The following is a 24,525-nucleotide window of genomic DNA, read 5'->3' as shown; positions in this document are numbered from 1 at the left end:
GATGCAAACTGTATTTAAACTTGCTTCATTCATTTAAACATTAAAGGAAATTGCATCTTTAACAGGTTTATAATTTCTGTTTCATATTTCATAATCCTTTATCTTTTTTTATGATTTATTTGATTTGATTTTGTTTAACGTCCTATTAACAGTTAAGGACGTGCCTCTATGTGTGTTGTGTAAGCGTGCGTGCGTGTATGTGTGCCGGAGACATGGTTTGTTGATGAACTTTCCCCTTTGTGATAGCGCGGATCTTATGCCCACTTAATAGTGCTATCTCACTGAAATACCATGCCGAAATCGCCCACCACAGCATTCCGCCCAGTCACATTATACTGACAACGGGTGAACCAATTGTTGTCATTTCCCTAAATGCTGAACGTTCAGCAAGGAATAACAACTACCAATTTTAATGACTTTTGTATGTCCCGGCCTTGGGAGAAACCCATTGTCATCCTCACCTGGGCGAACTAAAACGGAATCCTAATGCATTAAGATGTATCCTCCCCCGCTCACCCACCCCCACCCCCGATGGTTTGCCATCTTGATGCTGTAGATTGGCTTGCGCAATTCATTTAACCAGATAGCTTTGTCTAACAGACACAACTATGCCAGACCGGTCGCGGGGGAAAGAGAGACGGAGAACAATCCATTCATCCCTTTTATACTAGGGATATTTCATGTCGGGTGTAAATTGCACATTAACGACAATTATGAGTGTATTGCTACCGATAGGGACCGTACGAACTTAATATTTTCTTTTCCTATTTTTACAAGATTTCTATGCTTATCCTCATACTTCGTAACGTCTCCCAAGGCAGCGACTAACAGCTGGCTGTTGCTAGATTTGAAAACATAAGAGCAGTTAGCTGTTTTGTCTCGTTGTCAAAGCTACAAATATTGGTAATCGGTCCTTCTAGAAACTTCTCAAGTAGAACTTTGTCCACTTTATTACCGGGGATTAGATGCTCTGTCCCAACTTAATCTGATATCCGGTGTTGTCGGTTAACTTAAAATGAAAGTGAACATTTGGCTGCTTAAGCAGCAGTTGGCATACAACCGGACGATCGTAAACTGTCTTGCTCTGATTTCCATCCTATACGCTCCTTTTTTTAAATGAAATGGCAGCATTAATGTTTAAAAGGAAAAGAATGATAAATAATATTTGATTCAAGCTAACGTGGGTTTGTTTGCGAAAAGTACAGCAGACTGCAAATAAGAACTTGTCCTCTTGTCAAAAAGAAACAACTGTCAATGAGCAATATTCGCCGATGCTTCTTTGGTGGAGTAGGGCTCGGGGAGTATACTATGTTGTTTTCATCACATGCTGATAGGCCACTGCTAGTTAAATCTTGTTTGTTTTACGTCGTAATAACACGCTTACAACTTGTAAACCATTAATACTGAACAGACCAACAAACGGTATCAGCAGACGTCTCCCTAAATGCAGCTGTGAAATTTACCTCGCAACTTACATGTACCTGTATCATCACATTTAAAGATAAAACATTTTGTATATCTTCACTGTAGTACTATTTGTTATCAAACTGAGAATTTCTCATATTTGCCCCGGTGGAAAAAAAGGGAATACATAAATATATCTTCTGGCTACTTTCCCAAGCATATACGTGAGTGCCTAGCATTTGAAATATAAATAGTAAGCAGAAGAAACCCGCATATATTCGCTTCATCAGGTCACGTTATAGAAATCTCAGCAGACCAGATCTATTCTTTTTAACATGTGGAGGATGAAGATTCAGCATTTATCACGTCATAGCCCATTGACATATGTACACTCGATTCCAGACAAAAACTACAACCGTCAACGAGTTTGTCATGTCTACGACATGAAACGTAGCAACAACAAATCGAAATACAAAGGAATCCGACAAAACAGGTTGTGAAGGTTGTAATAACATTCTCAATAATAGTTTTCCTTTGAAAATGTGAATGCACAAACGACCCATAAACACAACATTTTCCCTTGATAGACGCTCATGCAGACGATAATTTTCCCTTGTGATCTTCAACCTGTGGTGTGAACGTTAGAGATGCATTATTATACAAATGTCCTTTTCGAGCTAAGGGAGGTTTTAATTTTACACTTAGTGTTTAAGGTGTAATTAGCCTATAACAACTTAACATGATCAAGCAGACTGTAAACTAAACTGATAGTAAGATTTTTTAATATTTAGAAAACAAATATTCTGAACATTCAAATACTAACATATGAGCTTACAACACGTCGTGACAGACTTTGCGTGTGTAACTGAACATCATTCAGAGACTCGACTCGTCTCAGTTTCTTGTCGCCACTGGCCAATGCAAATTAATAGTTTTAGAACTATTATGAGACGACCTTCAATATCTACGTCTCCAGGGTGAGCGTAGATAGCGCAACAAGATATAGACAATAGGTTTACCTGAACATTGTCTGGTTATTTGTGAGCTTATTATGTACAACGCAGTCGATTGTGTCGGTGTGTACCGTTATGGAACGATAGCTAGTAACGATCAAAAGGAAACGTCGAGTTATCCAAACAATTAGGTTTGGTTTGGTTTGTAAGGTTAACCATCTTATTAACAGCTAAAAGAACGTCCCACAATATGTGTAATGTATGCTTGTCCTGAAAGCGGTATGTTGGCGCATTTGCTTCATTGTGATAGCAAAGATCTGATGCCGATTTAAGATGGTTACCTCACTGAAATACCATGCCGAAAGCAGACAGCACAGAACTTTACACCGATCACACGGTATCCAAATAAAATACTGTAAGAGTGGACATTTTTGCAGTGAGGAAATGTTTGCGTTTTTTGTCGAGTAAATTCACGCAAAAATGTCCACACGCACATATGTATTGATATATTATTTAGATAAAAGATCAACTCGAAAATTTCCACAACGGAAAAACATTTAAGAGGCACATTACATGCTTTTCAACTCGCAAAACTTTACTTTCAACTTTTACAGTATACATTACATCTCCATGTAATTATGCTAGTATCAAAATGTCTATCATTGTGAGTGTAGCTTCAAGTGCAACATGTAGAGCAAACCGAAAAGAGGAAGTTGTCCCCTCGCGCCTGCGCATAGGCCATACCTTTATTACACGCGGTAACATTTTACGTTAGGGAGACGGACCTATTGCCATGCATGTGATCGACCATTTACAGTTGAACATGTTATGATTGAATGCCTTGAAAGATTCGTTTGATATTGAAGCGTGTTTTTCTTATTTTTACGACTGTTGGCCTGTTAATTTTTAGATTGTTTTCTTCATATTTGTGAATGACTAATGCCTAACGACTTACATTGTCGATTGGCCATAAAACATAACAAACAAAACAAAAACACACAAAAAATAGTTATGTATAACGGTAACAGTTGGTTTCATCAGAGAATTACTTTAATCCATGACGTCACCGATGTCATAGGATCCGCACAATTATAAAAAAAAACAAGAATTTTCGTCTACAACTGAAATTAATTTGGAAGGATCATGTTGCAGATCAAAAATCCGATAGACTTATCTTACTAAAATTATTAGAACTTACTACTTTCTTTCTCTCTACTATTTATCTTCTTTCTTATTCCGCATTGTCTCCCTAGGCACCCGTTCTCGTATGACTCTGGCTGTTGTGAGGACGTGTAATCCAAAACAAACAACATGCTGCACTGGTGTAAATAGTTGATGTGTATAAAGGTTCGCGTCACCTGACGAAGCATTGATCAGGTAACTCCAGTTATATATGGATATGTCGAACAGCTCAATTTGTTTTTACATCCTTTTACTCTCTTAGTTATTGATGGTGTATTTTTAGTTTCCTTGACATCCCAGAGATGCAGTTTGTAATAAAAATACCTCCATCGGAACAACTTTTGGCTTGATTTATGCACTACGTGACTTAAGTGGAATGAGCTTGGAACGCGTTTTCTGATGCTTAATAATGGATCTGGGACATTACAAGTCTGGTAATATCCATTAAGTAAGACGGATAAGACTTAATAGCACCACATTACATGTCCCATGACGGCGACGCCACATATTGCTGCTAAATACCAAAATTATAAAACGTTAAATAACATCACATGATATCGAAAAAATTCTGCCACATAATAGTGCCAAAAAACATAACACTGCTAGAAAATGCAACTCATTGTCGGTATAATTTGACCGGGTACTGTGCTTGGTGCATTCGGCTTGAGTGTTTTCGGAGACGACCCACTAACATTCGGCATCAGATCCGCGATATCGCAAGGAGGGAAATAAGCCAACATATCTCCCCCAGTACACATACATGCATACATTAGACGCACGATTATACATTTTTAAATGAACTTAGCTGTTATAAGGACGTAGAACCATATGAAACCAAATCAAATCATCTCAAAACCAATGACACCATCACATTAAACCTACAACTTGACACTATCATGCAACACATTAACACATACAAAGCACTTTACCTTCAACAAACTACTCAATAACACAACATAACAAAGTTGAATAACACAATCACAACGCTCCGTTTAGTAGAACAACCAGATAACACCGTCATTTCCTCACCACACTCGACTAGCACAATAACATAATATCACTTAACAAAACATTACACTGTCACATACAAACGTCGGATATCACCTAACCGCACATAGCTTCATAACGTTATTGAATAACGTCAGATATCACCATAACACTACTGCATATCCCACTACATGTCTTTGGAAGCGACTTATGTGGTCCCAACCCGACCCCCGCATAATCGATTGTTTTCTCCTGTCTTCTGCTAAAGAATTTAAAAACAAATGATCGGCTGCCCCATTAAAACACTTGGAATTTATTTTCATTTTCCTCACTGACCTACTCTTTCTTCCCGGTGGTGTATCTCTAGGCACCTGTCTTCATATGACCTTGACCATAGCCGTTGCGAGGACGTAAAATTCCTAATAAATTATTATTATTTTAGTATTGGATTCTTAACGGCCCATAAGCACAAAGTAGGTCACGAGGGCCAATCAAAGTAGATAAAACATGTGAAGGAAATGACATCAAACGAACGAAAAGGTAAAAGATAAAGGTTAACTTGAATAGTAAAAGTGGAGACGGTGTAAGGATCTTGTTAACTAGTTTTTTTTCAAATGCGTTAGATTTTAGATTTCTTTCAAGGGGTGTCCTGCTGAGTGTCTTCGGCAGTATGTTTCAATGAGGTAGCACTATAAAGTCGGCATCAGTTCCGCGCTATTACAAGGAGACAATCGCGAACATATCGCAGCCTCCCAAAACACACACTCATACACAACACGCATGCATCTTGCACACGGGGGAGGTCGTCCTTTAATGGCCAAAGCTGTTGATGGGACGTTGAACAATACTTAACCAAATCAAACAAAATGTATATTATGTAAATACACACAATAAACAAGTAATCAGTCGACACATCCGTGGAGTAATGACGAGTACTACTTGGAATTATATTGTACGTTTTGCTTTCTCTGCCATCAATTCCTATCAGCCGGTGCCTCCTTAGGAATCTTTAGTTAAGCTTTTATCAGATGGTGATGCCATTTATCATGCCAATCAAATTGCAGTAAGCTAACGCCTCAAATATTACCCTTGGCTTTACCCAAGACTTTGTGATCTTTGCCGTTTCAGAGACGCAAACACCAAACGACTAAACAACATGCTTAACACTTGAAAAGTATTTCCCAATGATGGTAACAAAACAGCGTTGAACATTCATTGGTGTTGTTTCAGTAGTTTAGTTGAACGTACATGTATACACAGCTGGTAAATGTTAATTCATATTTAGAAGAAACGAAAAAGTTGCAACTCACGTAACTGTTCTATAACTTAAGTATCTGACGGTTCAAGTAGCTATTGTAAAACGTGTGTTTAATTTGACAATTTCATAACTGATGACCTAGAAATAGTAAATATCATTGAAGGAACAAGAGAGTGCTAACAAATAATAAATACCAATAACGAATCACATGACGACTGTTCAATAACTCAAGTTTTATTGAGCAAAGAATTGTATTCTGCATGCTTTTTATAATTCAAAAATAAATTGATTTGGATAGCGCGATCTCGGCCAACTTCAAATACACTTGTCAAATGTTATTGCCAAATTGGATGGTTTGGGAATTTATTTTGTATTCAAAGCCAATTCTCACATCAATTCATTGGGAGGTTCAGTTATATCGTGTTATTTTGAAATTTATTTCCCTAGTGATTTATCGACTGTGAATATGAATATTTAAAATATAAACTACATTAATACGACATTCATAAATATAATTAAGTTCTGTCACGTAATTTACATTCCGCCATTTAATATCTCCAAGGATGATTAGCATTTGTTTTCATACAGAAATTTTATGGTCCACATTCGTTAATTTAACGAGCTCGGAGAGACTTGATTGTTTTTGACATTTCTTACCAAAGATGAAGATATAAATGTATCTTCATTTATAAATATGAACAGAACCATTTGGCATTTCGAAGACAAATACTTTTTTTTTAATTCCACTATCGCTCTTTGACAATTACTGTCTATACCAATACGATAAGTATTCCTTTGGTATATATTTACATACTAGAGAGAAATTATACCGATTTGGCAGTTTATATACAAAATTCAAGATTTCACCAAAGTAAGCATAAATCGGTCGTACAGTAGTTAAACAGTATACGGAGAATATCGCATTAGTGTTCCAAAAGGATAAGAGTCTGCATGGAAATTGCTATTGGAATATTTATAAAAGTAAAATTATATTTCTTAAAACCAGGTCCCTGCAGGTAGACGTAAGAATTGACCCCATTGCATGATCGTAAGAGGCGACTAAATTTTGGATCTTTTCTTTTTTGTTCTTTCTAAACAACTTTTTCCTTCTAATGTCTCCCTTGATTGACAATGCCTCACTTTTGGCCTTTAGTTGAGCGTTCGCCGATGTAAGGAAGGCTTTGGGTTCTGTCCCCTGGCCGAGACATACCAGAGTCTGCTGGGTGTCTTAGGCAGTATGTTTCAGTGAGGTAGCACTATAAAGTCGGCATCAGTTCCGCGCTATCACAAGGAGACAAAACACGAACATATCGCAGCCTTCCAAAACACACACGCATACACTACATGCATGCATTTTGCACACAGGGGAGACCGTCCTTAAATGGCCATAGCGCTTGATAGGACGTTAAACAATACCAAACAAAACAAAACCTGTGTTGGTGAGACGTTAGTAATATAACAACATGAGTACCGCGGGCGGAACAATATACGTCCGTCGAATGCCATATAGTGTGATACATACTTTTCTCAGCAGGTAAAGAGACCCTTTACCGTACTATTAACATTGACTTTTCCTGATGATGGATATTATTTTGAATAACTGTGAAAGAATGGTTTTATGATTGTTTGGTTTGGTTTGGTTTGGTTTAGTATTGTTTCACGTCCTATCAAAAGTTATGGTCATTACCTGCTGAGAAAACTTTGGTTTACTCGTTTAGAGTGTTGCACCCTCAAAACACGCGCATTTAAGGGCAATTTATAAGACACAGAGAGAGAATAATCAAATGATGATTTTCTGTTTGTTTGATGTCTAACGTCAGCCAGTGGCATGTGAGGACGAGTGCCTAGAAAGACACCGCCTGAATCAGAAGGAAGATAGAAAAGAAAGAAGTCAGGACAGATAGGAAACGAAACAATTCCCAAGTGTCGCAAGAGGGTTAACCAGCTGATTAATGTTGATCTCTTCCGTGTACCCTCCGTAGATGGCCCCTCATTTCTCGCCTTTTACTATACACATGTAGTGGTATACAGCAGATTTCTGCAATGTCCCCTAAATAGAAGACAAATAAGAAAACACTTCCGTTTAGGTTCAGCTTGTATAAGGTACTTTGGTGTTGCGTCAATACGGTAGGGGTTCCTCCTTTGGCCGACTTCCACACATTCTGTAACAACACCACCAGTTTCTAGGAGACAATTGGTTCTCACACCGTCCGTCCGAAGAATTTGCATATCCTCTATAATATTTCGTTGGTATGTTAGTACATTTTGGGGTGGCGAAATGCAATGTATAAAAATTGGTCAATATGACGTATGGGTTGACCTTTGCCCTCAACCTTTAAACAAATCGTCCCGGGAGTATCTTCTATACTCTTTCACCTGAGTAACCAAATTCATATTAAAATACATCTTGGAATGGCGTAGTGTCAGACACAAAAAGAAGGTCACTGTAACCTATATCCTCAGGCAGGTGTACAGCTCTGTAAATAAATAAATAATTACCAGGCGGATACTGGTACTTTATTTGCTTCGTTTTTAATTTGAGTTGAGGAATAATCAAGCGTAGAACAATGAATATTTCAATATGGTTTTATATATATATTCACAAATCCATATATATATATATTGGTAGATGTAACTGTCGGAGAGGATGGTGACCCCGAGAACAGATGCGTTCAGATACCAATACCTCCCTTGAACGCGTAAGACTAATTTGCCAGTAGAAAAACCATTTTACTGTGTGTTGTTAAATCATTCCAATGGTAAGATTGCATTTCTGTACCGTTCGTATCGATTTGGTCTGGTATTTTTCACAAACTTCACTATAACATATCCGGGGTGCCTGTGTTGATTTTCTGACGACTGGAGTTAATTATACAAAATACGATTTCCTTGTTTGTTTCACAGGTTTGAAAGGATAAATAGCAGACTGAAGTCTACTTAATGAGTGTACAAAAGAAAAAACTAGATGATGTATGTTTGGGTTCAAAGTCCCCCAAACGGCCAAGGTCAAATTAAGACAGGTACACAGGGAGACATCGTCGAAAATATTAGGTAGAAAAGGAAGAATAAGATGTAGATCCTGGGCATTGCAATGGAGGATTAGTTTTGTTTTATTTTATGTAACGTCCTATAAACATCATAGGTCATTTAAGGGCATGCCTCCATGTGTGTTATGTATGTGTGTATGTGTGTTGGAGACGGGCATGTTGGTGGACTTGCCTCCTTGTGATAGCGCGGATCTGCATTGGAGGAAGCAGAATAATATAGGTTACTTTGGCAGAAGGCGCGGACAGGAAAGTCGATTCTGAAAGGTTCCCACGTAGTCGCCTTTCACGATAACGTGAAAAGGAATAAAGCTTTCCCCGAACCTTCAAGGGGTTGACCAAACCAGTTCTTCTGATGCTAGTCTTTCTGGAATAGTTATCACAAAACATGTATATGTTACTTTCATATCCCAATATCAGATATCACGGTCAAAAAAAGAATATACAATGTCCGCATTGACTCTCCAGATCTCATACATACCGTCTGATATTGTTTTCTCAAAAAGAAGAGCACGCTTAATGTATTCGTCTTACGTCAAACAAGTATCTGAATTACATGTTCTGTTCGGTCTAATGCATTTAGATGTAATATGTGATTTAACAAATAGTGGTCACATCTCGCTTTTCATAGAGTAACAACAATCTCGCTTTTCATAGAATTATTACAGATTATCATAAACCAGCTGCATTTCAATAAGATACAGGCTGCGGAGCTGCGGGTAGTTGTAAATAAGACCGTTCATCAAATATCTGTTGAATTCGGTATTTTTACGGTTGCAAAAATACTCACCCAGTTTGTTTTAAAAAATAATCTTCTTTGTTTAAAAAATATATATCGTCAAATAAAAAGCATTTGGATTACTTGCAAACATTCAATGTTCCAACCTTGCCCATTCCGGCGAAAAGTTATCTGATTTTTATCCCTCGCTCAATTCAATATAGGACCACTGTAACCATTAAGCTTACAAACGTCACATGTAATACAAACAAATGGGATCTTGGTCATCACAGCGTTTATCCTCTGTAGGTTCAACCATTACGCGATAAGCGTTCCGGTGATCAGGTTGACACAACATGATCGTTTTCATGGCAAGACCTATCTAAATGTAAATTTTAAATGTTCATTCCGAATTGTTATGCGTCTGATCAAAATGTCTGAACAGCCTAGTTTCTGACACGATACCATCAATTTGGTTGATGAATCCTGACAGCTGTGACTTATTGCAGACATGGGAAAATGGTTCCTTTCTGATAATATCTGTCGCATAGCATTGATTGTTCCTTGATCTATCTACTATAGTTTGAACTCGTCGCAAGACACAAATCTTCATGAACTCAAATATTAAAAAATATTAATTTCTTTCAAAATTTCAACCAATATCTTAAAGGGGCTGGTCATATTTGCTAAAACGGCATACACATGTTTAAAATACCTTCTTATGAAATATACCGATTCAAATTTTGCCCAAATTCACTCCCTAAGAGTAAAAATTAAAATTATATCAAAGAAATCCTAAATCGTCACCTGACAGTCTAAAACTCTCAATTAACCCAGATCAGTGATGTAATTTTACCGCACGCGCGTCCCCAACAAGGCCAAATGTAAACATCACGGCAAAAGAAAAAGATGCATGCAAAAGTCATGACAGGCACGAGGTATCAATACCGTTATATATAACAACAACATATAGGTAGGAATACTACACTTGCATCATACATGACCCATTGAGTTAATAAATTATCTCAAAATATGAATTTGAACTTGTAACTTTCAAGTTTTTTCGAAATTTTCCTAAATATATCAACTCAAATATTTGTAAGTTCAGTAAACTGACAAAGCTTGAACTTCTACGCTTTAAACACCATTGATATATATGTCGTCCACATCTAAACAGCTCGGAGCTAGAAAATCTATATAATTGTAGTAGCTACACATCTGCAGTGATATAAAGTCTAGTTGAATTATGCAGTCAGCCGTGGGAGGAGAGGGGACGTTATGTCTGGTCAGGGCGGGGAATGGATCGTGTTTAAAAGTAGAGAGACGTGTAAATTGAGGGTTCGGGGGAGGTCGGCATTTCAACGAGGCAACTTTTTTGTTTGTAAGAAGTTTCGTTCCCGCAACGGTTAGGGTCGTATAAAGACGGGTGCGTTGGTTGACATCACCGGTAAGAAACTGACAAATACCCAAATATGATCTGGAATGTTGCAATGGGCGCAGCAGATAGTCCGGTTTCGTATTAATTTTTCTCTCTAAGCGGAAGACAAAGATAACAAAAATCAGATTCTGCAGGGTAAAGGGAACTATTGTGTAGTAGTAAACGGGTATAACGTGTCAAAATGGAAGTGAAAGGTGAAAGATGTAAGTCGCCATTGCCATTCAAGATACCTCCTGTATTGATGTGACGTTAAGCATGTAATAACACTTACTAGATCACTGTCAAGTGAGCATACGCCCGGCATGTGCCTGATCGACACCAAACCCGCCTCCCACAGTCTTGTATCAGTAACAGTAATCTTGACCTTGACAAGTTTTTAAACCGCTATTGCACATCGACCTATCAAAGTGTATCACCATAACAAATAACAAACTTAGACTTTTTGAACCCATGATTATGTGCGTATCACTACCCCTTCCCCGGTCTACTTTTAGTAACAGTGACCGTGTTGACCTTGAATATTTAAACCTTTATTGCACATCTGCATTTTTGCGTGAATCACCACGTCAAATTTCAGAAAGATTAGTCTTTCTGTTTTCTAAACAAAGTTTCGATGGATAGACAATATACAGGCGACCACCGTGATAACTAGCTATAGGGCACCCACATATCCGATGTGGAGCCCTAATAATGTCGATGGAGTAGGCAATGCCGTGTAAATGGAAGCTGCATTGTATCGTTACGCTAAAAGGTGTTCGTCGTATAAATGGAAAAAAAACGCTGTGTTAAAGGTTGGGGCGTTTTAATCGAGGAAGAGGCGTTGCTTATGTATGTCAATAAATAGGGCATTTTGTGAAAGAAAAGGTAGAAGCATTTAAGTGGAGAAAAACGTTATGTCAAAAGAGAAAAAGCATCGTACAAAAGGATGGGAGCGTTGTTCCTAAGGATGTGGGGACACAAGGTTAACGGGATGCTTTGTCCCTTGCGTTACCTTTACGTCCATTTGAAGTCATGTTTAATTTACTTTTTATTGGTCCTAATTACCCATTTCGTGTTGATACCCGTTAAGAATCCAATACCTAACTGATTTGCTACTTGCGTTTAGAAATGCGTCATAACAAAATATAACAAAGTATTGATGTGAACTAGTCAACCGACCGTTGTGTTTGCTTTTTCCATTGCATGAGTATATATTTAGTTGGAAGATGCAAGGAATTGTTGAGCCATGTTACTTCAATTCATCTCGTCTCTTTGCATGCTTGGTCAAATCTAGTATATATGCAGAATCTATCACAAAGCTATTATCTGCTCCGACTCTTTGTCAATACTACAAAGTATTAAAAACCGGAACTTTAACAAAATTCTCGTACAAAATACTGCCTTCCGTATTAACAGAAGTTTAGTTTTCTGTCAACTGATCTTGACTTGCATTGGGTTCCCAGCCGTGTCGGAATAAATGATACTGAAAAAAGTAGATAGATCTGCTAAGGCAGCACTTAACCTCAATAAGAATGATATTAAACTGCCTGATACTGATTTTAAACTTTCAATAGCTAATTTTATTAAAACGAATTGGCAAAATATATAGTCTGAAGAAAGAAACAATAAGTTATATTCAGTTCAACCTAATGTAGGTTCATGTGCAAAAGGTAGAACAAACCGCAGAGAGGAAGTTGTCCTCTCGCGACTGCGCATAGGCCATACCTTCATTACACATACATGTAGCTACATTTTGTATGGGGAAGACCAACCTTATTGCCATGCCTGTGATCAGCCATTTACAGTCAAACACTTTATGATCTCAAACAAATACGTGACAGATTTTATAATGTACCCTCTATGAAACGTTTATTCGATACAGTTTCTGTGCAATCAATCTATGATTATTTACATTCAATTAATCTCTATAATAGGATATGATATATTTTATATAAACAATTCGTTTCCTATTTATATATTTTGACATATTTAAACATTTCAACCTTTTGGTTCTTGTTTTTATGTATTCATTTTTTTGCGAATGTCTATTTTTACACTGTTGTTTGGCCCTAAATGACACAAATTGTCGATGGGCCGTAAAACAATACAAAATAAATAAATACTATCACTTGCAGTCACGTTGATATCGACGGTTAAAGGTACATAAACATGTTTTCAAGAACCAGCATCTCGTTCAAAATACCATTACGTGACGTATACGAGACATGCAAATATATTCCTGTATGAATGGATTAAAGTTAACAATGGGTGATTGATCTCCATTTGTCCGTCTGCGTCAATTCTTTATGATCTTTCGGGAAAATTCAGCATGGCCACATTTGCTACAATTGTACAAGACAAGCGATTTCTTGTGAGATATGTGTCATATGCCCTGTAGAGCTATCACTTCGAGTGTTACATGGTTCATGATGCTATTTGCAAAAACAAAAAAAAGGAAAACCATGGCGTCCATACACAATGAGTTCAGAATCGACAAGACAACAAATTAAACCAATTCTACCAGATGGTTTATTTCCCTATAGAAACAGGTGTTGATATCACTAAACAATGATACTGAAAACATACAATCATCTCGGTATTTCTTTTGGAAATCAATGTTGATATAACATTGTTATGACCTTTGTGAAAATTACATTCGTATCAGGTTTCCTACTCTGCAAATCAGACATTTGATCGTTCATTGTCTAATCTTCTACTGACAACCACTCCTGAATCCATCTTTTATTCTCTGTTTGATAGACAATCCGGCTTTATACGGTATCTCCTTCGAGAATACATCCTCGTCCAAAAATATATTGCGATAAAAACAGTGACAGTCTGAGGCAATAGATTAATATATTTTATTCATGAGTGGCGGCCATTTTGAATATCAAGAAATTATCAGAGGTATTAAAGATACATCAGCGTAATTTCTCATTTCGTCAGAATGTCTCTGAGAACCTGAACCCTTCAGCATCATCCTTATTGTACACGTACCGGATTTAACAGTGACTAGGCAACTATCGTATACTAACGATCAGCTTTATTTTACTAAAGACCAACTTGATTTTAAGTACAATGGTATATTCAAACAGTGAGAACTACTATCTTCTCAACTTGATATGACTTGCACGAAATGATGACAAATTCCATTTTTTACAAAATGTGCCTGTATCTAGATTTTACTCGAACGTTATTCCTGTTAACACTATCCTAAGGAACATTTGTACACCGATATTATTTTCTGTATTGATTAGCCGTTAAGCATGTTTTAATTAATTACTGACAAATCAGAACCGTCGTTGAGCCAGCAGCAAACATGACAGCGTCTGTTCAGAGAGGGTTACATTATGAGTGTTCATATATTTTATTGAACCTGTATCAGCATAGTCTCTTTTTTTTAAAGTGGGCGTGACATTTTCAAACATCGATTAACCACAGTAACAAACGGATGAAAAGTACATCTCATCAAATGGCTTAAAGGAAAGGACATAGGATTTCTCAGTGCACATGTTGCAGAAACAAATAAATGTTTTTTTTTAGTTTCTTAATTATATTTAATTTGAGTGGCAGAGCACATGTAAAATGTCATTTCTGGCTTTCACACGTGAATATGTTGGTAATAAACGGGTAGCTTGGAGATAAGTAATCGGAGTAAACAATATCGTGCCTCCGCTGGGGTTGGAAACCAGTAAACAAGAGACTATGTTTGGCTCGGTTTGTTATGTTTTAAGTCCCTGCAGACCTAAGATCATACATGTACCACAACAGAGCTCACGATGTTGGAGCGATTCAATTGTACTTTAAAATGGCATCACACTGGGAAAGCAACATCTGGCCATGGGTAACGTGAGAAATGCGATCCAGTCCCATTATTCTCTCACCGGGTCCTTATCATCACCCATGTAGATATAAACGTCAATCAGGAAGCAGTTAAATGTCGTTTGACAGGCCTTGGTTCATCTCAAATGAGTGTACTCTTTTAACACGCACCCTTTTCACCTTTCGTGCTTCCTTACAAACAAATAGTATGCCCATCCCCACGCAACCATAATGTGTGTGTTGGGGAGGGATTGGTTTGGTTTGGATTAATTTTGTTTAACGTCCTATTAACAGTTGGAGAGGGAGCATATAGTGTAATCTATTTCTGCCCCGTCGCATTCCGTCACGTGACAGTCTATTGTCATTAAAGTTTACACAAAAGCCAAGTATGTATTCGTATTTTACAGTCATAAGGTCAACGTCAAGGTTATCATTTCTCTTGGTAGGTCAAATATTGCTATTATGTCAACAGATTAATTATCATCTGTATATTTACTAAGAGTGCGTTCCTGTCATAGGTTTTTGTTCAGATATGTTGTAAGTTTAAGTTAATCGTTCTTAAACGGAGGGCTCAACTTTGACGTCCACTCAACACTGGTATCGATATTCCGTCTTATTTTTACATTCATTCCCATGTGTGTATTCGGTTTGTATTTCTATCGCACTTTCTACCGCACTTGCAAATGATTAAGTGGTCGACCTTGCCCTATCGCTTGTTTCAATGACAACATCAATGGCGTTTTTATGTCCATTACAAAGAATTGATTGAAAATTAATCCGTCAAGTACATCGAGCTAAATATCGGACAAGGATTACTGCCATTAGTATCTCAGGAAAAGATTGGTAATAAATATACAATTACGGCTAGACAAGATTGAACATAAACTTGGCATCACCTCTGGAAACTTTAGCATGATTTCATCATCAATTTTGATTATTTCGGAAACGATCGCCGGTCACTGGTTTCCTTTCTAATGCAAGTTCCGAGTAACCTGGGCACGTCCTGTAATTCCACTGTAAGTGGACTTTTGGGTATTGCACAATTGCTCATAAACCTCTTTCTAATTGTATTATAAACTCATTTACCGTTTTTCTCACAAGGACACAGCACTCGCATCAACCAAACAACCGAAATGGCGGGAATTGATCGTCTGCTTCAAGAGACATCGCAATTTGTTTAACAAATATTCCGATTTTTATTTGCCGATTCTATTCTTGGAGACTCCCCAAGGAAATCAGGCTATTCAGGCGGCCTTGAACATTTTACACTCTTCATCTGAACTGCATTGCTATTTCACTGCAATCTTGTGTATTGCTTAAGATCAACTTATAACTAACAATTATTGCCCTGGTATGAGGGTGAAATAAAAAAAAAAGTGTGTTACTCTCACCCAAAACGGCTCGCCGAGGACAATTGGGGATTCGACTTTTTAATGTGAATTAAAAAAAAAATCTGAAGCCATATCTAGAATCCCAGTATCTCACTTGGTCGTCACCAGGATCACAAAGGGAAATATGTCATTAGTTTGTTTGATATGAAGGTCGGTGGTTTTGATTATGTGCATTAGAGTGTCTTGTGGTTAGGTTGTCATTGCCCGTGTTCTCGCCGTGTGCATGTGCCATAATTTGGATTTTACCTCGATTTGCATTGCGGATGTTTTCGATGAAGTAGAAGAGGCTTGCCATTCCGGAACATCTGGTCTTGTTCCCATTGTGATTTATATATTCATATTTTACCCTAGTTAAATCGATTTTTAGTTCGAATTATGGTTTGTAGCCACTTTTGTATCTCATAATGTTCTTTTCACTTTGTAATGCCTGTCCTGACGCAATCTCGCTTTTGGCTACATTGTAGAACGTCCGTCCAAGTGATTAATGCAATGGGTTGTTCAAGGCCGGAACATATCAAAGTCCCTTATTATCATTGTTATCATGCCCTGCTAAACGTTCAGCATTTGCGGTAATCGCAACAAGTTGTTACTTTTTTTAAGTATACTGTGAAGGGGTGGATAATTATATTTGGTGCCTGCGTCATGATATTTCAGTGCAGAAGCACGGTAAAGTCGGCATCAGATTTTAAATGTTGAAACTGCATATTTTCCCTACATATTAGAGAAATAAATGTTACTCATTATCAACGAAGTCAGTTTGTCTCGTATATACGGATCTTTGGCATCTTTTGATTTAAACTTTTTTATTGCCCCAAATCTGAGCAGAGTTATATCAACTTATCAATATCTTTTCCTCTATTACAGTACATATTGATATTTGGCATCTTTTACATTTTAACTGGAAACGGAATTGTCTCGATTGACGAGGTTCTGATGTGTATGGTGATTGGTGCTACCTCACTGAAATACCACGCCGAAGGCACCCGACAGAGCATTTCGCCCCGTCACATTATACTGACAACGGGTGAACCAGTTTCCCTTAATGCTGAACGTTAGGCAGGGAATAATAACTACTGTTTGAAGGACTTTGATATGTCCCGGCCTGGGGAAATAACCAATTGCCTTCCTTACCTTTGCGAACGTTCAACATTTAAAACCAAAGGTAAGATATACTTCAATTAATCCTGATGGTAATTTTTACTTTATCAATTTACAGACTGTCTATTTGATTTGATTTCTTTTAATATGTTCGGCCATTTAGTGATCATAATGATCTTTTCTGTTTTTTCTAAGTAAGCTGTTAATAATGTAAATTGGCGATAATGTATCTCTTTACATAACTAAAGAATTCATTCAAGAACAACCTCATTAGAACACTGGGGAAAATTCGTCTTGAATATTTTTTTAGCTTAGTAATGTTGCGTGATTAATCTTTCGATAATTAGGGGATCAATGAATAAGTGTTAGTCGATGTCCCTCCAGAGTGCAAAGCGTCATCGATTACTGGGAAGGAAGGGGTTGTTAGCGCAGACTGCACTTCCTTGTGACAGGACTATTTGTATTAATTTCGGGTAACGTTGCGAAGTCACTTTCGATGAACGTGTGTGATAGTTTTCAATTAGTGTAATCTATCGGACTGTAGTATTCGATCTCTCCTGGCCGAAACTTGGAATTCTGATACCGATTGTACAAGGTAAGCGTCCTATCAACAGCTAGATACGTTGTGTATTCGTGCATGTGTGTATGTGTGCAGGAGACAGGGTATGCTATGCTGGTGTATTTGCCCCTTTTGTGGTGGCGCGGATCTGATGCCGACTTTTTAGTGCTATCTCACTGAAATACCATCCATAAGGTGTCCAGCATAGCATTCAACCAAACCGGTCACGTTATACTGACAGTCATGTCCCTAAATGCTGAATGTATAGACATATTTATTTTATATAGTTCACATGTTTGAAGATTATTCGCCAAATGTGTTAGTATGTTATCTGCTCACCCTGGGAAGTAGCACGAAAAACTATCTATTGAAATATAGACCTGCGTGGGAATTGAAATGAACTTATCTCCCTGAAAAACAAAAAAGTCGATAGCTGAAATATCAACGGTGTCATCTTAATATTCCCTCGTGATCAAAAGCATGTTTTCAATATATTTCACAGAGTACTTATGAATTGCAATAGGCATAACAGGTGGCGAATTTGATATATTCTGATGGAACATCACGACGTTTGTAGACCTAGCACATACATGAAGTGAATGATCCTTTCAACTCTAACTTGAAGTTCTTTAATTTTCAGAAGCGGATGCAAAATGTGCATGATTTAGGGATTAAAAATGTAACACATGTTCATCTAATTTAAATAATCTATATTTGGTATAATATCAATGTTTTACTTCCTTCACAAACAATGTACGTATTAAACGTGTAGCAACGTTTCAATACCGACTGGTTCCTTTGTCAAGCTATGACTGAGTGACCGATGCAAATAACAACAGGCATATTTTTATTTGTACCGAATGATGTCGTTTGGCCACTAACTACCATATTTGTCATTAGTCGCGCTTTTGTTTTTTCGTGCAAATTTAAGTACCCAGACTACCATGATTCCCCTATTAATACACGGTCAGCGTCCTCTTGTGGACTATACCAGACATTGGATTAATTGTCCAGACATTCCTTATCACAGACAAACACAACACATTGGGGGTTTTGTGCCATATAGTACGGAGTTCGTGTTTGTTTTGTTAATTATCTCCGAAACGAAACGTTGATGTGTCAACACTGCCAGACATCGCCTACTCCCTCAAGTCCCCAGATTAGCCGTGTAAGTGTCGCTCAACCTTCTGGGTCGGATGTCCGGGGCCTGGTCAACTTAACCGTTCGTTATATTGTCGTTCAATTTTCAAACAACAACGTAAACATTTTAATTTAATAATTGATAAAAGCTGAACAAGGAAATTAGAATAGCAGGACACTGGCAACTGATGAATTTTCTGTAAAATGGTTCTTTGACCATTAAGAGTATTAATGTTTTACAACACAGTGTTACATTACTACAACATATTAACTATTTCTTCAAATAATTTAACGATTGCTTTTTTGTTGCTGTTGACACCTAACAGCCCCTCGACACAGGGACATTTTGTCCCTAAACTCATCTTTTGCAAACGTTGATATAAGATTAAAACACAAGAGACACTTTATATGTATACAAGTACATATTTATTTCACGAACATTTTAATAACAATTCACATGAATTTGATTGATCATTAGAATTATCGACCGAATAATTTACCTGACGTGATGAAAAGGATACACTATTAATTATAACGACAAGAAAATAAATTTAAAACAAAAATAGAAAATATTAAAGAAGTGGAATCAGAACCTCGGTCTGAAATGTTTTTGTATCGGGTTGTATATTTAACCTAGGCTAAGTTGCCCAAGGCGCAGTATCTGCCTTATAACTCATGCCAATCACATGCATGTATATAACTTTGCCCAAGTTCTTTTTTTACCGATGTGATTTACCATTAGAGTCAAGAACACGTGCAGGTTCGGGGAGATAATTGGCCTGCAGTATCCCACTGCTTGTAGTACGAGTCAGCTAATGTGCAGTCTCTGGCAGAAATCGGGAGTTTTCTTTCGTGTTTTTTTACTACGTAAACATCGAAGAAACCATCATTGATCTGCTGCCCCATTGCAATACTTGTGTCTGGTTTGCTTTGTTTGTGTTTTACGTCCTTTTAACAGCTATGGTCATTGAAGGACGTGCAAAGTTTTGGTGATGGAGGAAAGCCGGAGTTTCCAGAGAAAAACTACCAACCTGCGGACAGTACCTTGCGACTGCCGCGCGTAGGTCTCGAACCCGCGACCCAGTGGTAGGGGCTAGACGCCTTAACCACTCGGCCACCGCGGCAATACTTGGGAGTTATATTTTCCTTTCCCTCTTTATTACTCCTTATTTTTGACGTTGTCTCACTATGCATCCGTCTTCATATATAACACTGGCTGTTGCAAGGACGTAAAGTCCAAAACAAAACATTCTGAGTCGAGAGGATCAGGATCCAGATTACAATAACATGATACGCATCGATTGTGTAAATGTCCCTTTAACCGATATATGACACGTTCTGTAAGAATTTTTCATAAACTCCATTGAATCTTTTATTAACAAATATTTGTTTATTAAATTTGAAAGGTACGGTAGTGTTTTGAATATTAGTTGAAATATAAACAAAGCTAGAGTTGATTTTGTTAGCGAGCGAGACATCCCTAGTACTTTAGGAACCTCCTCTAGAACCTCCATAATGAGAAGCTAAGCGGCCATTAACTACTTGGGCCGGTAGTTATGGTAACTGAGAGGTAATCATTATAGTTATGCTGCCATTAGTGTATTGGCATCTGTGTCCACTCTGCGGTCTAGTTTTCGTGTCAACTGGGGAATACACATTACTCGATATCGATATTGGAATATCATTGACACTTCCCTCCTCGTCTCCCAATCATATATTATCACGACAGTCATTTTTCCCCGACAGTTTATTTCTACCCCCGACATTCTGATGTTTTCTTCAACTGATTATTAAACATTCATTTTCACCTTCCTCCATACTTCAGGTTTCTATCCGTCCCTACCATACACTCCCCCTCGTCCTTATCTTCTTATTCCTCGCACAAGATTTCATACATTGGTCCATTACCGCTCGCCCTCCCTCTGTCCCTTCCTTACACTCATATCCCCACTCGCTCACTTACAATGCAATTGCAATCGATTTCTGCTTCGACGGAGTTCTCATAAAATTGACTAGTTCTCCGCGCGTTTCCCGCCATCACTTGATATTACCACCAAATCATCGCGACAATTTCACTGTGGTCGTCTGCAGGATTTGTCTTTCTGGACAAAACAAACGTACCGTTAACGGCAATTACGGGTTGCCCAAATCTCTCTTATATTGCCAAATAGGCAGACCTTCCCTTGAGTTTACAACCGTTTAAATGTTAGTAATAAAAGGGAAAATGTTATAAAAAGCTTCCAACCTTAGCCTGGTAATGTGATTTTGTTTGCAGGGAAATCGATTAATTGCAATTATCTAATTTAGATAAAGGGTGGCATGTGATCTTGCCTATTAAAGTACCGCCTCTGTGTCACGGAATGCTGGATATTATCAAACAGTCTGTGAACTGGCGAGTTTTAACGATCAGAAGACGGCGAATACATGTGGGTATGGTAGGGGTACAGACTAAACGATTGGCTAACTTGTATTTCTACATTTTGTCAAACGGACAGGCTGTAAAACGTGATAAAAAAATATTTGTTTTTAAATAGTAAAAAACATACATAGTCAAACTTCGATTTTTCTACCTTTTAGGGAACATCGGGAAAATATTTGAGACTTCGACACACGAATGTTGAACTTCGAACATATTTGAAATCTACATAAGATGGAATGTGGTTGTTAAATGACAGAACACAAGGCAAAAGGTTTAATTTGAAATCTACAAGTATTGAATTAAATGTAGTTAGAAAATTAAATTTGATGTATTTGTTCATTGTACTTTGCATGTTTTAGTGTTAACATTCCAATGTTCTTTTTTTCACTTCGGTTTGTTAGTTGCAAGTTTTAACGTTTTCCTAACAATCGGGCCTTGATTGTAGTTCGGAACAGCGAGAATTGCGACTTATAAAAGTTCGATTTATATATGGAACGGCAGTAGAGTTATGCAAGACAAAAAATCCAGACTTTGTAGTAAGTTCGACACTTCGAATCTTCGAAGTTCGATTAGAAGAAGTTTGACTGAATCTATATGGACGGTGACTTGGTTCGAAAAGTTCATTCTTACTTTATCCAATGGAATATTTAATATAAAAAAGGTATATTAGGAAATTGTTTTGGATCACTACATGTGTCCGTGAAATGATCAAAAGTAAATGCAGTGTTGCAAGTGATCTGCACCTTTTAGCAAGAGCAAACGTATATCATATACTACAACTGTTGATTCGGGCAAACTTCCCTATGGTGTCTAAGGTAATGAAAACGTTTACTTCTGAAAAGTCGGACACTCGTTTTTGTATTAGTACACTTCGACCTTTGTTTATAGATGACGTCATACCTGTCTTGTTACCAGTTGTATCAAGATGTTACCAGGGGGGAAAGTTGCAGTTATTGTGTTGAAAAGTGCTTTGTCATAAATGTTACTTCAAACAAGAAACTGATTTATTTTTTATTTTACAGGTGCAGGATGCAGGGACAATGATCTTCCGCTAGATGGCAGCACTTAAGAATGCCAATGACGTTACCACTGGACCTCCAGACGCAGATCGATCCCGGTGAAGTGACGTCATTGTTTTTCGTGAGCTCCTTAAATGAGCACATTATAACGTCATTATTTTCTGGCTATAATTTGCTCAGAATGACGTCATGTTTTTGTCCACATTATATAACCATACATAATTGTATTTACTTTTTTTTTTCTTTCTGTACTTCGCAATCGTTAAAGTTATGTTTTCAATATTTCACCACGTTCAAAACAGCAAAAACATCAATATGAAAATAAAATCTAATCTTAGAAGGTAGCCTAAAACGCTGCTTTGACAGACAAATTCTCATTATCTCTTTCGGTTTTCAATCAATTACAGAATTATCTAGCTAAAGGCTATTTTGTGAGAGCGAAAACGATCTTTTCCAGGAAGTTGTGAACGTTAATCACGCGTATTTGAATTTCTATTTTGATGTTAAGTACTCATGTTTGTGTAGATCAGCTTGGGGACATTGAATGAAACGTGGTTTATTTATTCAGAATTGTTATTAGTGTTATCAGTGCATCTATCAAATTTGATGTCAATTCTTTGACAAAGTTCATTTTTGAGCCCTTATAGGAACCAACTGTATGATAGCGGTAGATGTGCCTGATGGCAAAAGTTCGTATTACAATTTGTAAATATTTTTACAACATAGTTATTGGTATGGAACTCTATTGGAAAGGATTTTTGATATTACCATTGGCTAACTATGCCCTTCATCGTTTGTTCTTGATGTGATTTTAATGTTATGCATGACGTCACCAGGACACTTACAAACCTACATATCGCGAACATGTTAGTGATGACATCATACGGCTATACGGTAGACAAACGTTCCAAAAGTACCGCGTAGTGATACTCATGAACCGTATTGAATTTAGCTGAGTGGTCAAAATCATTCAAATCAATACATTTCAAAATTAAAAAGAATCAACTAGCACGAAACAGAAATAAAACGATAAGAATTAATTTCGATTCGTTGGTGTCGTTACTTGTTATCAAGATATTTATCTTAACATTAACCTTTAAATTGTAACATTTGACATTTACATTACGGCTGTGTTGCGTTTTCTTAATTATAAAATTAAGTAAAATACAATAGATTGAATAATGTTTACCGTCGTTGCTAATGTTTCCGTTTCCTTTCGGAATAAATTTAATATTGATATTAATGAATTCTTAATTAACCGTGACCTTTGTTATTTGACCTTTCACTCACAGACTGTCAGAGGATCCTGCAGCATTTACCTCAGATACAGTCGGATTTGTTTGACAACGAAAACGACGCGTCACTACTCAGGAAGTTCCTCCGCAGGAAAGACCTTCAGCTCACCATGAAGGTAATTACTCAATTAATATTAATGATTGTTTGTGGGAGTTAATCTTTCCACTTATCTTTTCATATATTTAGGTTTTCTCTCTGCAAGCCTTTTTGTCGAGAGACGGTCACGTGCAATTCCGGTTTTCTTTTTAATATACTGTGTGAAATCAACTCGACTAATGGTCGGAAGATGTCATGACTATTTTTGTTAGTGAATAATGTTCTGGATTAGAGAGGTGCGATCTGTGCGGAGCATATTTTTCATTCCTATGACTAAATGCTTGCATTGTTGTTAGTCATTCAGAGCAAAACAATTAGTTAAGTATAGACTTTCATCAAAATAACTTTTTTTTTTTAAACAGAAAAATAAATAGGTGAATCGGTGTAAAAGATGCAAAAAATGCATCCATAGCCCACAGGTTGGTTAAAGTAATTGAGTGTAAATAATTTGACTCCTTACTCTTTACTTTAAACGATTAAGAATTATTTTCGATATTATGCTATAACGCATCGCCCCCACGAGGGCGCTGTATTTATACCACTGTGAATTTCCATGGCTAATGGACCCTCATGTTGTTCTTTTTTGCTAGACTGTATTGTAAAACTATGCTAATAATTACTGCTCCCTCCATACACATGTCGCCCCTCAGTCCTAACAGCCTACTCCCCTAGTTGCATTCGCTTCAGGGATGATCCATGCCAAGTAGCAAATACTCTTTAGC

The 24,525-nt window shown here is 37.3% G+C and overlaps 1 protein-coding gene across 2 annotated transcripts in view; it reads left to right on the top strand.

The window, feature by feature from the left end:
• LOC110458800 (MAGUK p55 subfamily member 7-like) overlaps positions 1-24,525 on the top strand; it is a 102,763-nt gene that overhangs the window by 38,794 nt on the left and 39,444 nt on the right. For both annotated transcript variants that reach the window (XM_021510708.1, XM_021510707.1), the window contains exons 2-3: positions 22,415-22,509; positions 23,704-23,822. In XM_021510708.1, coding sequence (XP_021366383.1) covers positions 22,464-22,509; positions 23,704-23,822 — 165 coding nt within the window. In that variant the 5' untranslated portion in view covers positions 22,415-22,463. The remainder of the gene's footprint in view (positions 1-22,414; positions 22,510-23,703; positions 23,823-24,525) is intronic.

The sequence above is a fragment of the Mizuhopecten yessoensis genome, unplaced genomic scaffold (genome assembly GCF_002113885.1).
Source record: "Mizuhopecten yessoensis strain PY_sf001 unplaced genomic scaffold, ASM211388v2 scaffold9801, whole genome shotgun sequence".
Lineage (NCBI taxonomy): Eukaryota > Metazoa > Mollusca > Bivalvia > Pectinida > Pectinidae > Mizuhopecten > Mizuhopecten yessoensis.
This window is presented reverse-complemented; position numbering and strand designations above follow the sequence as displayed.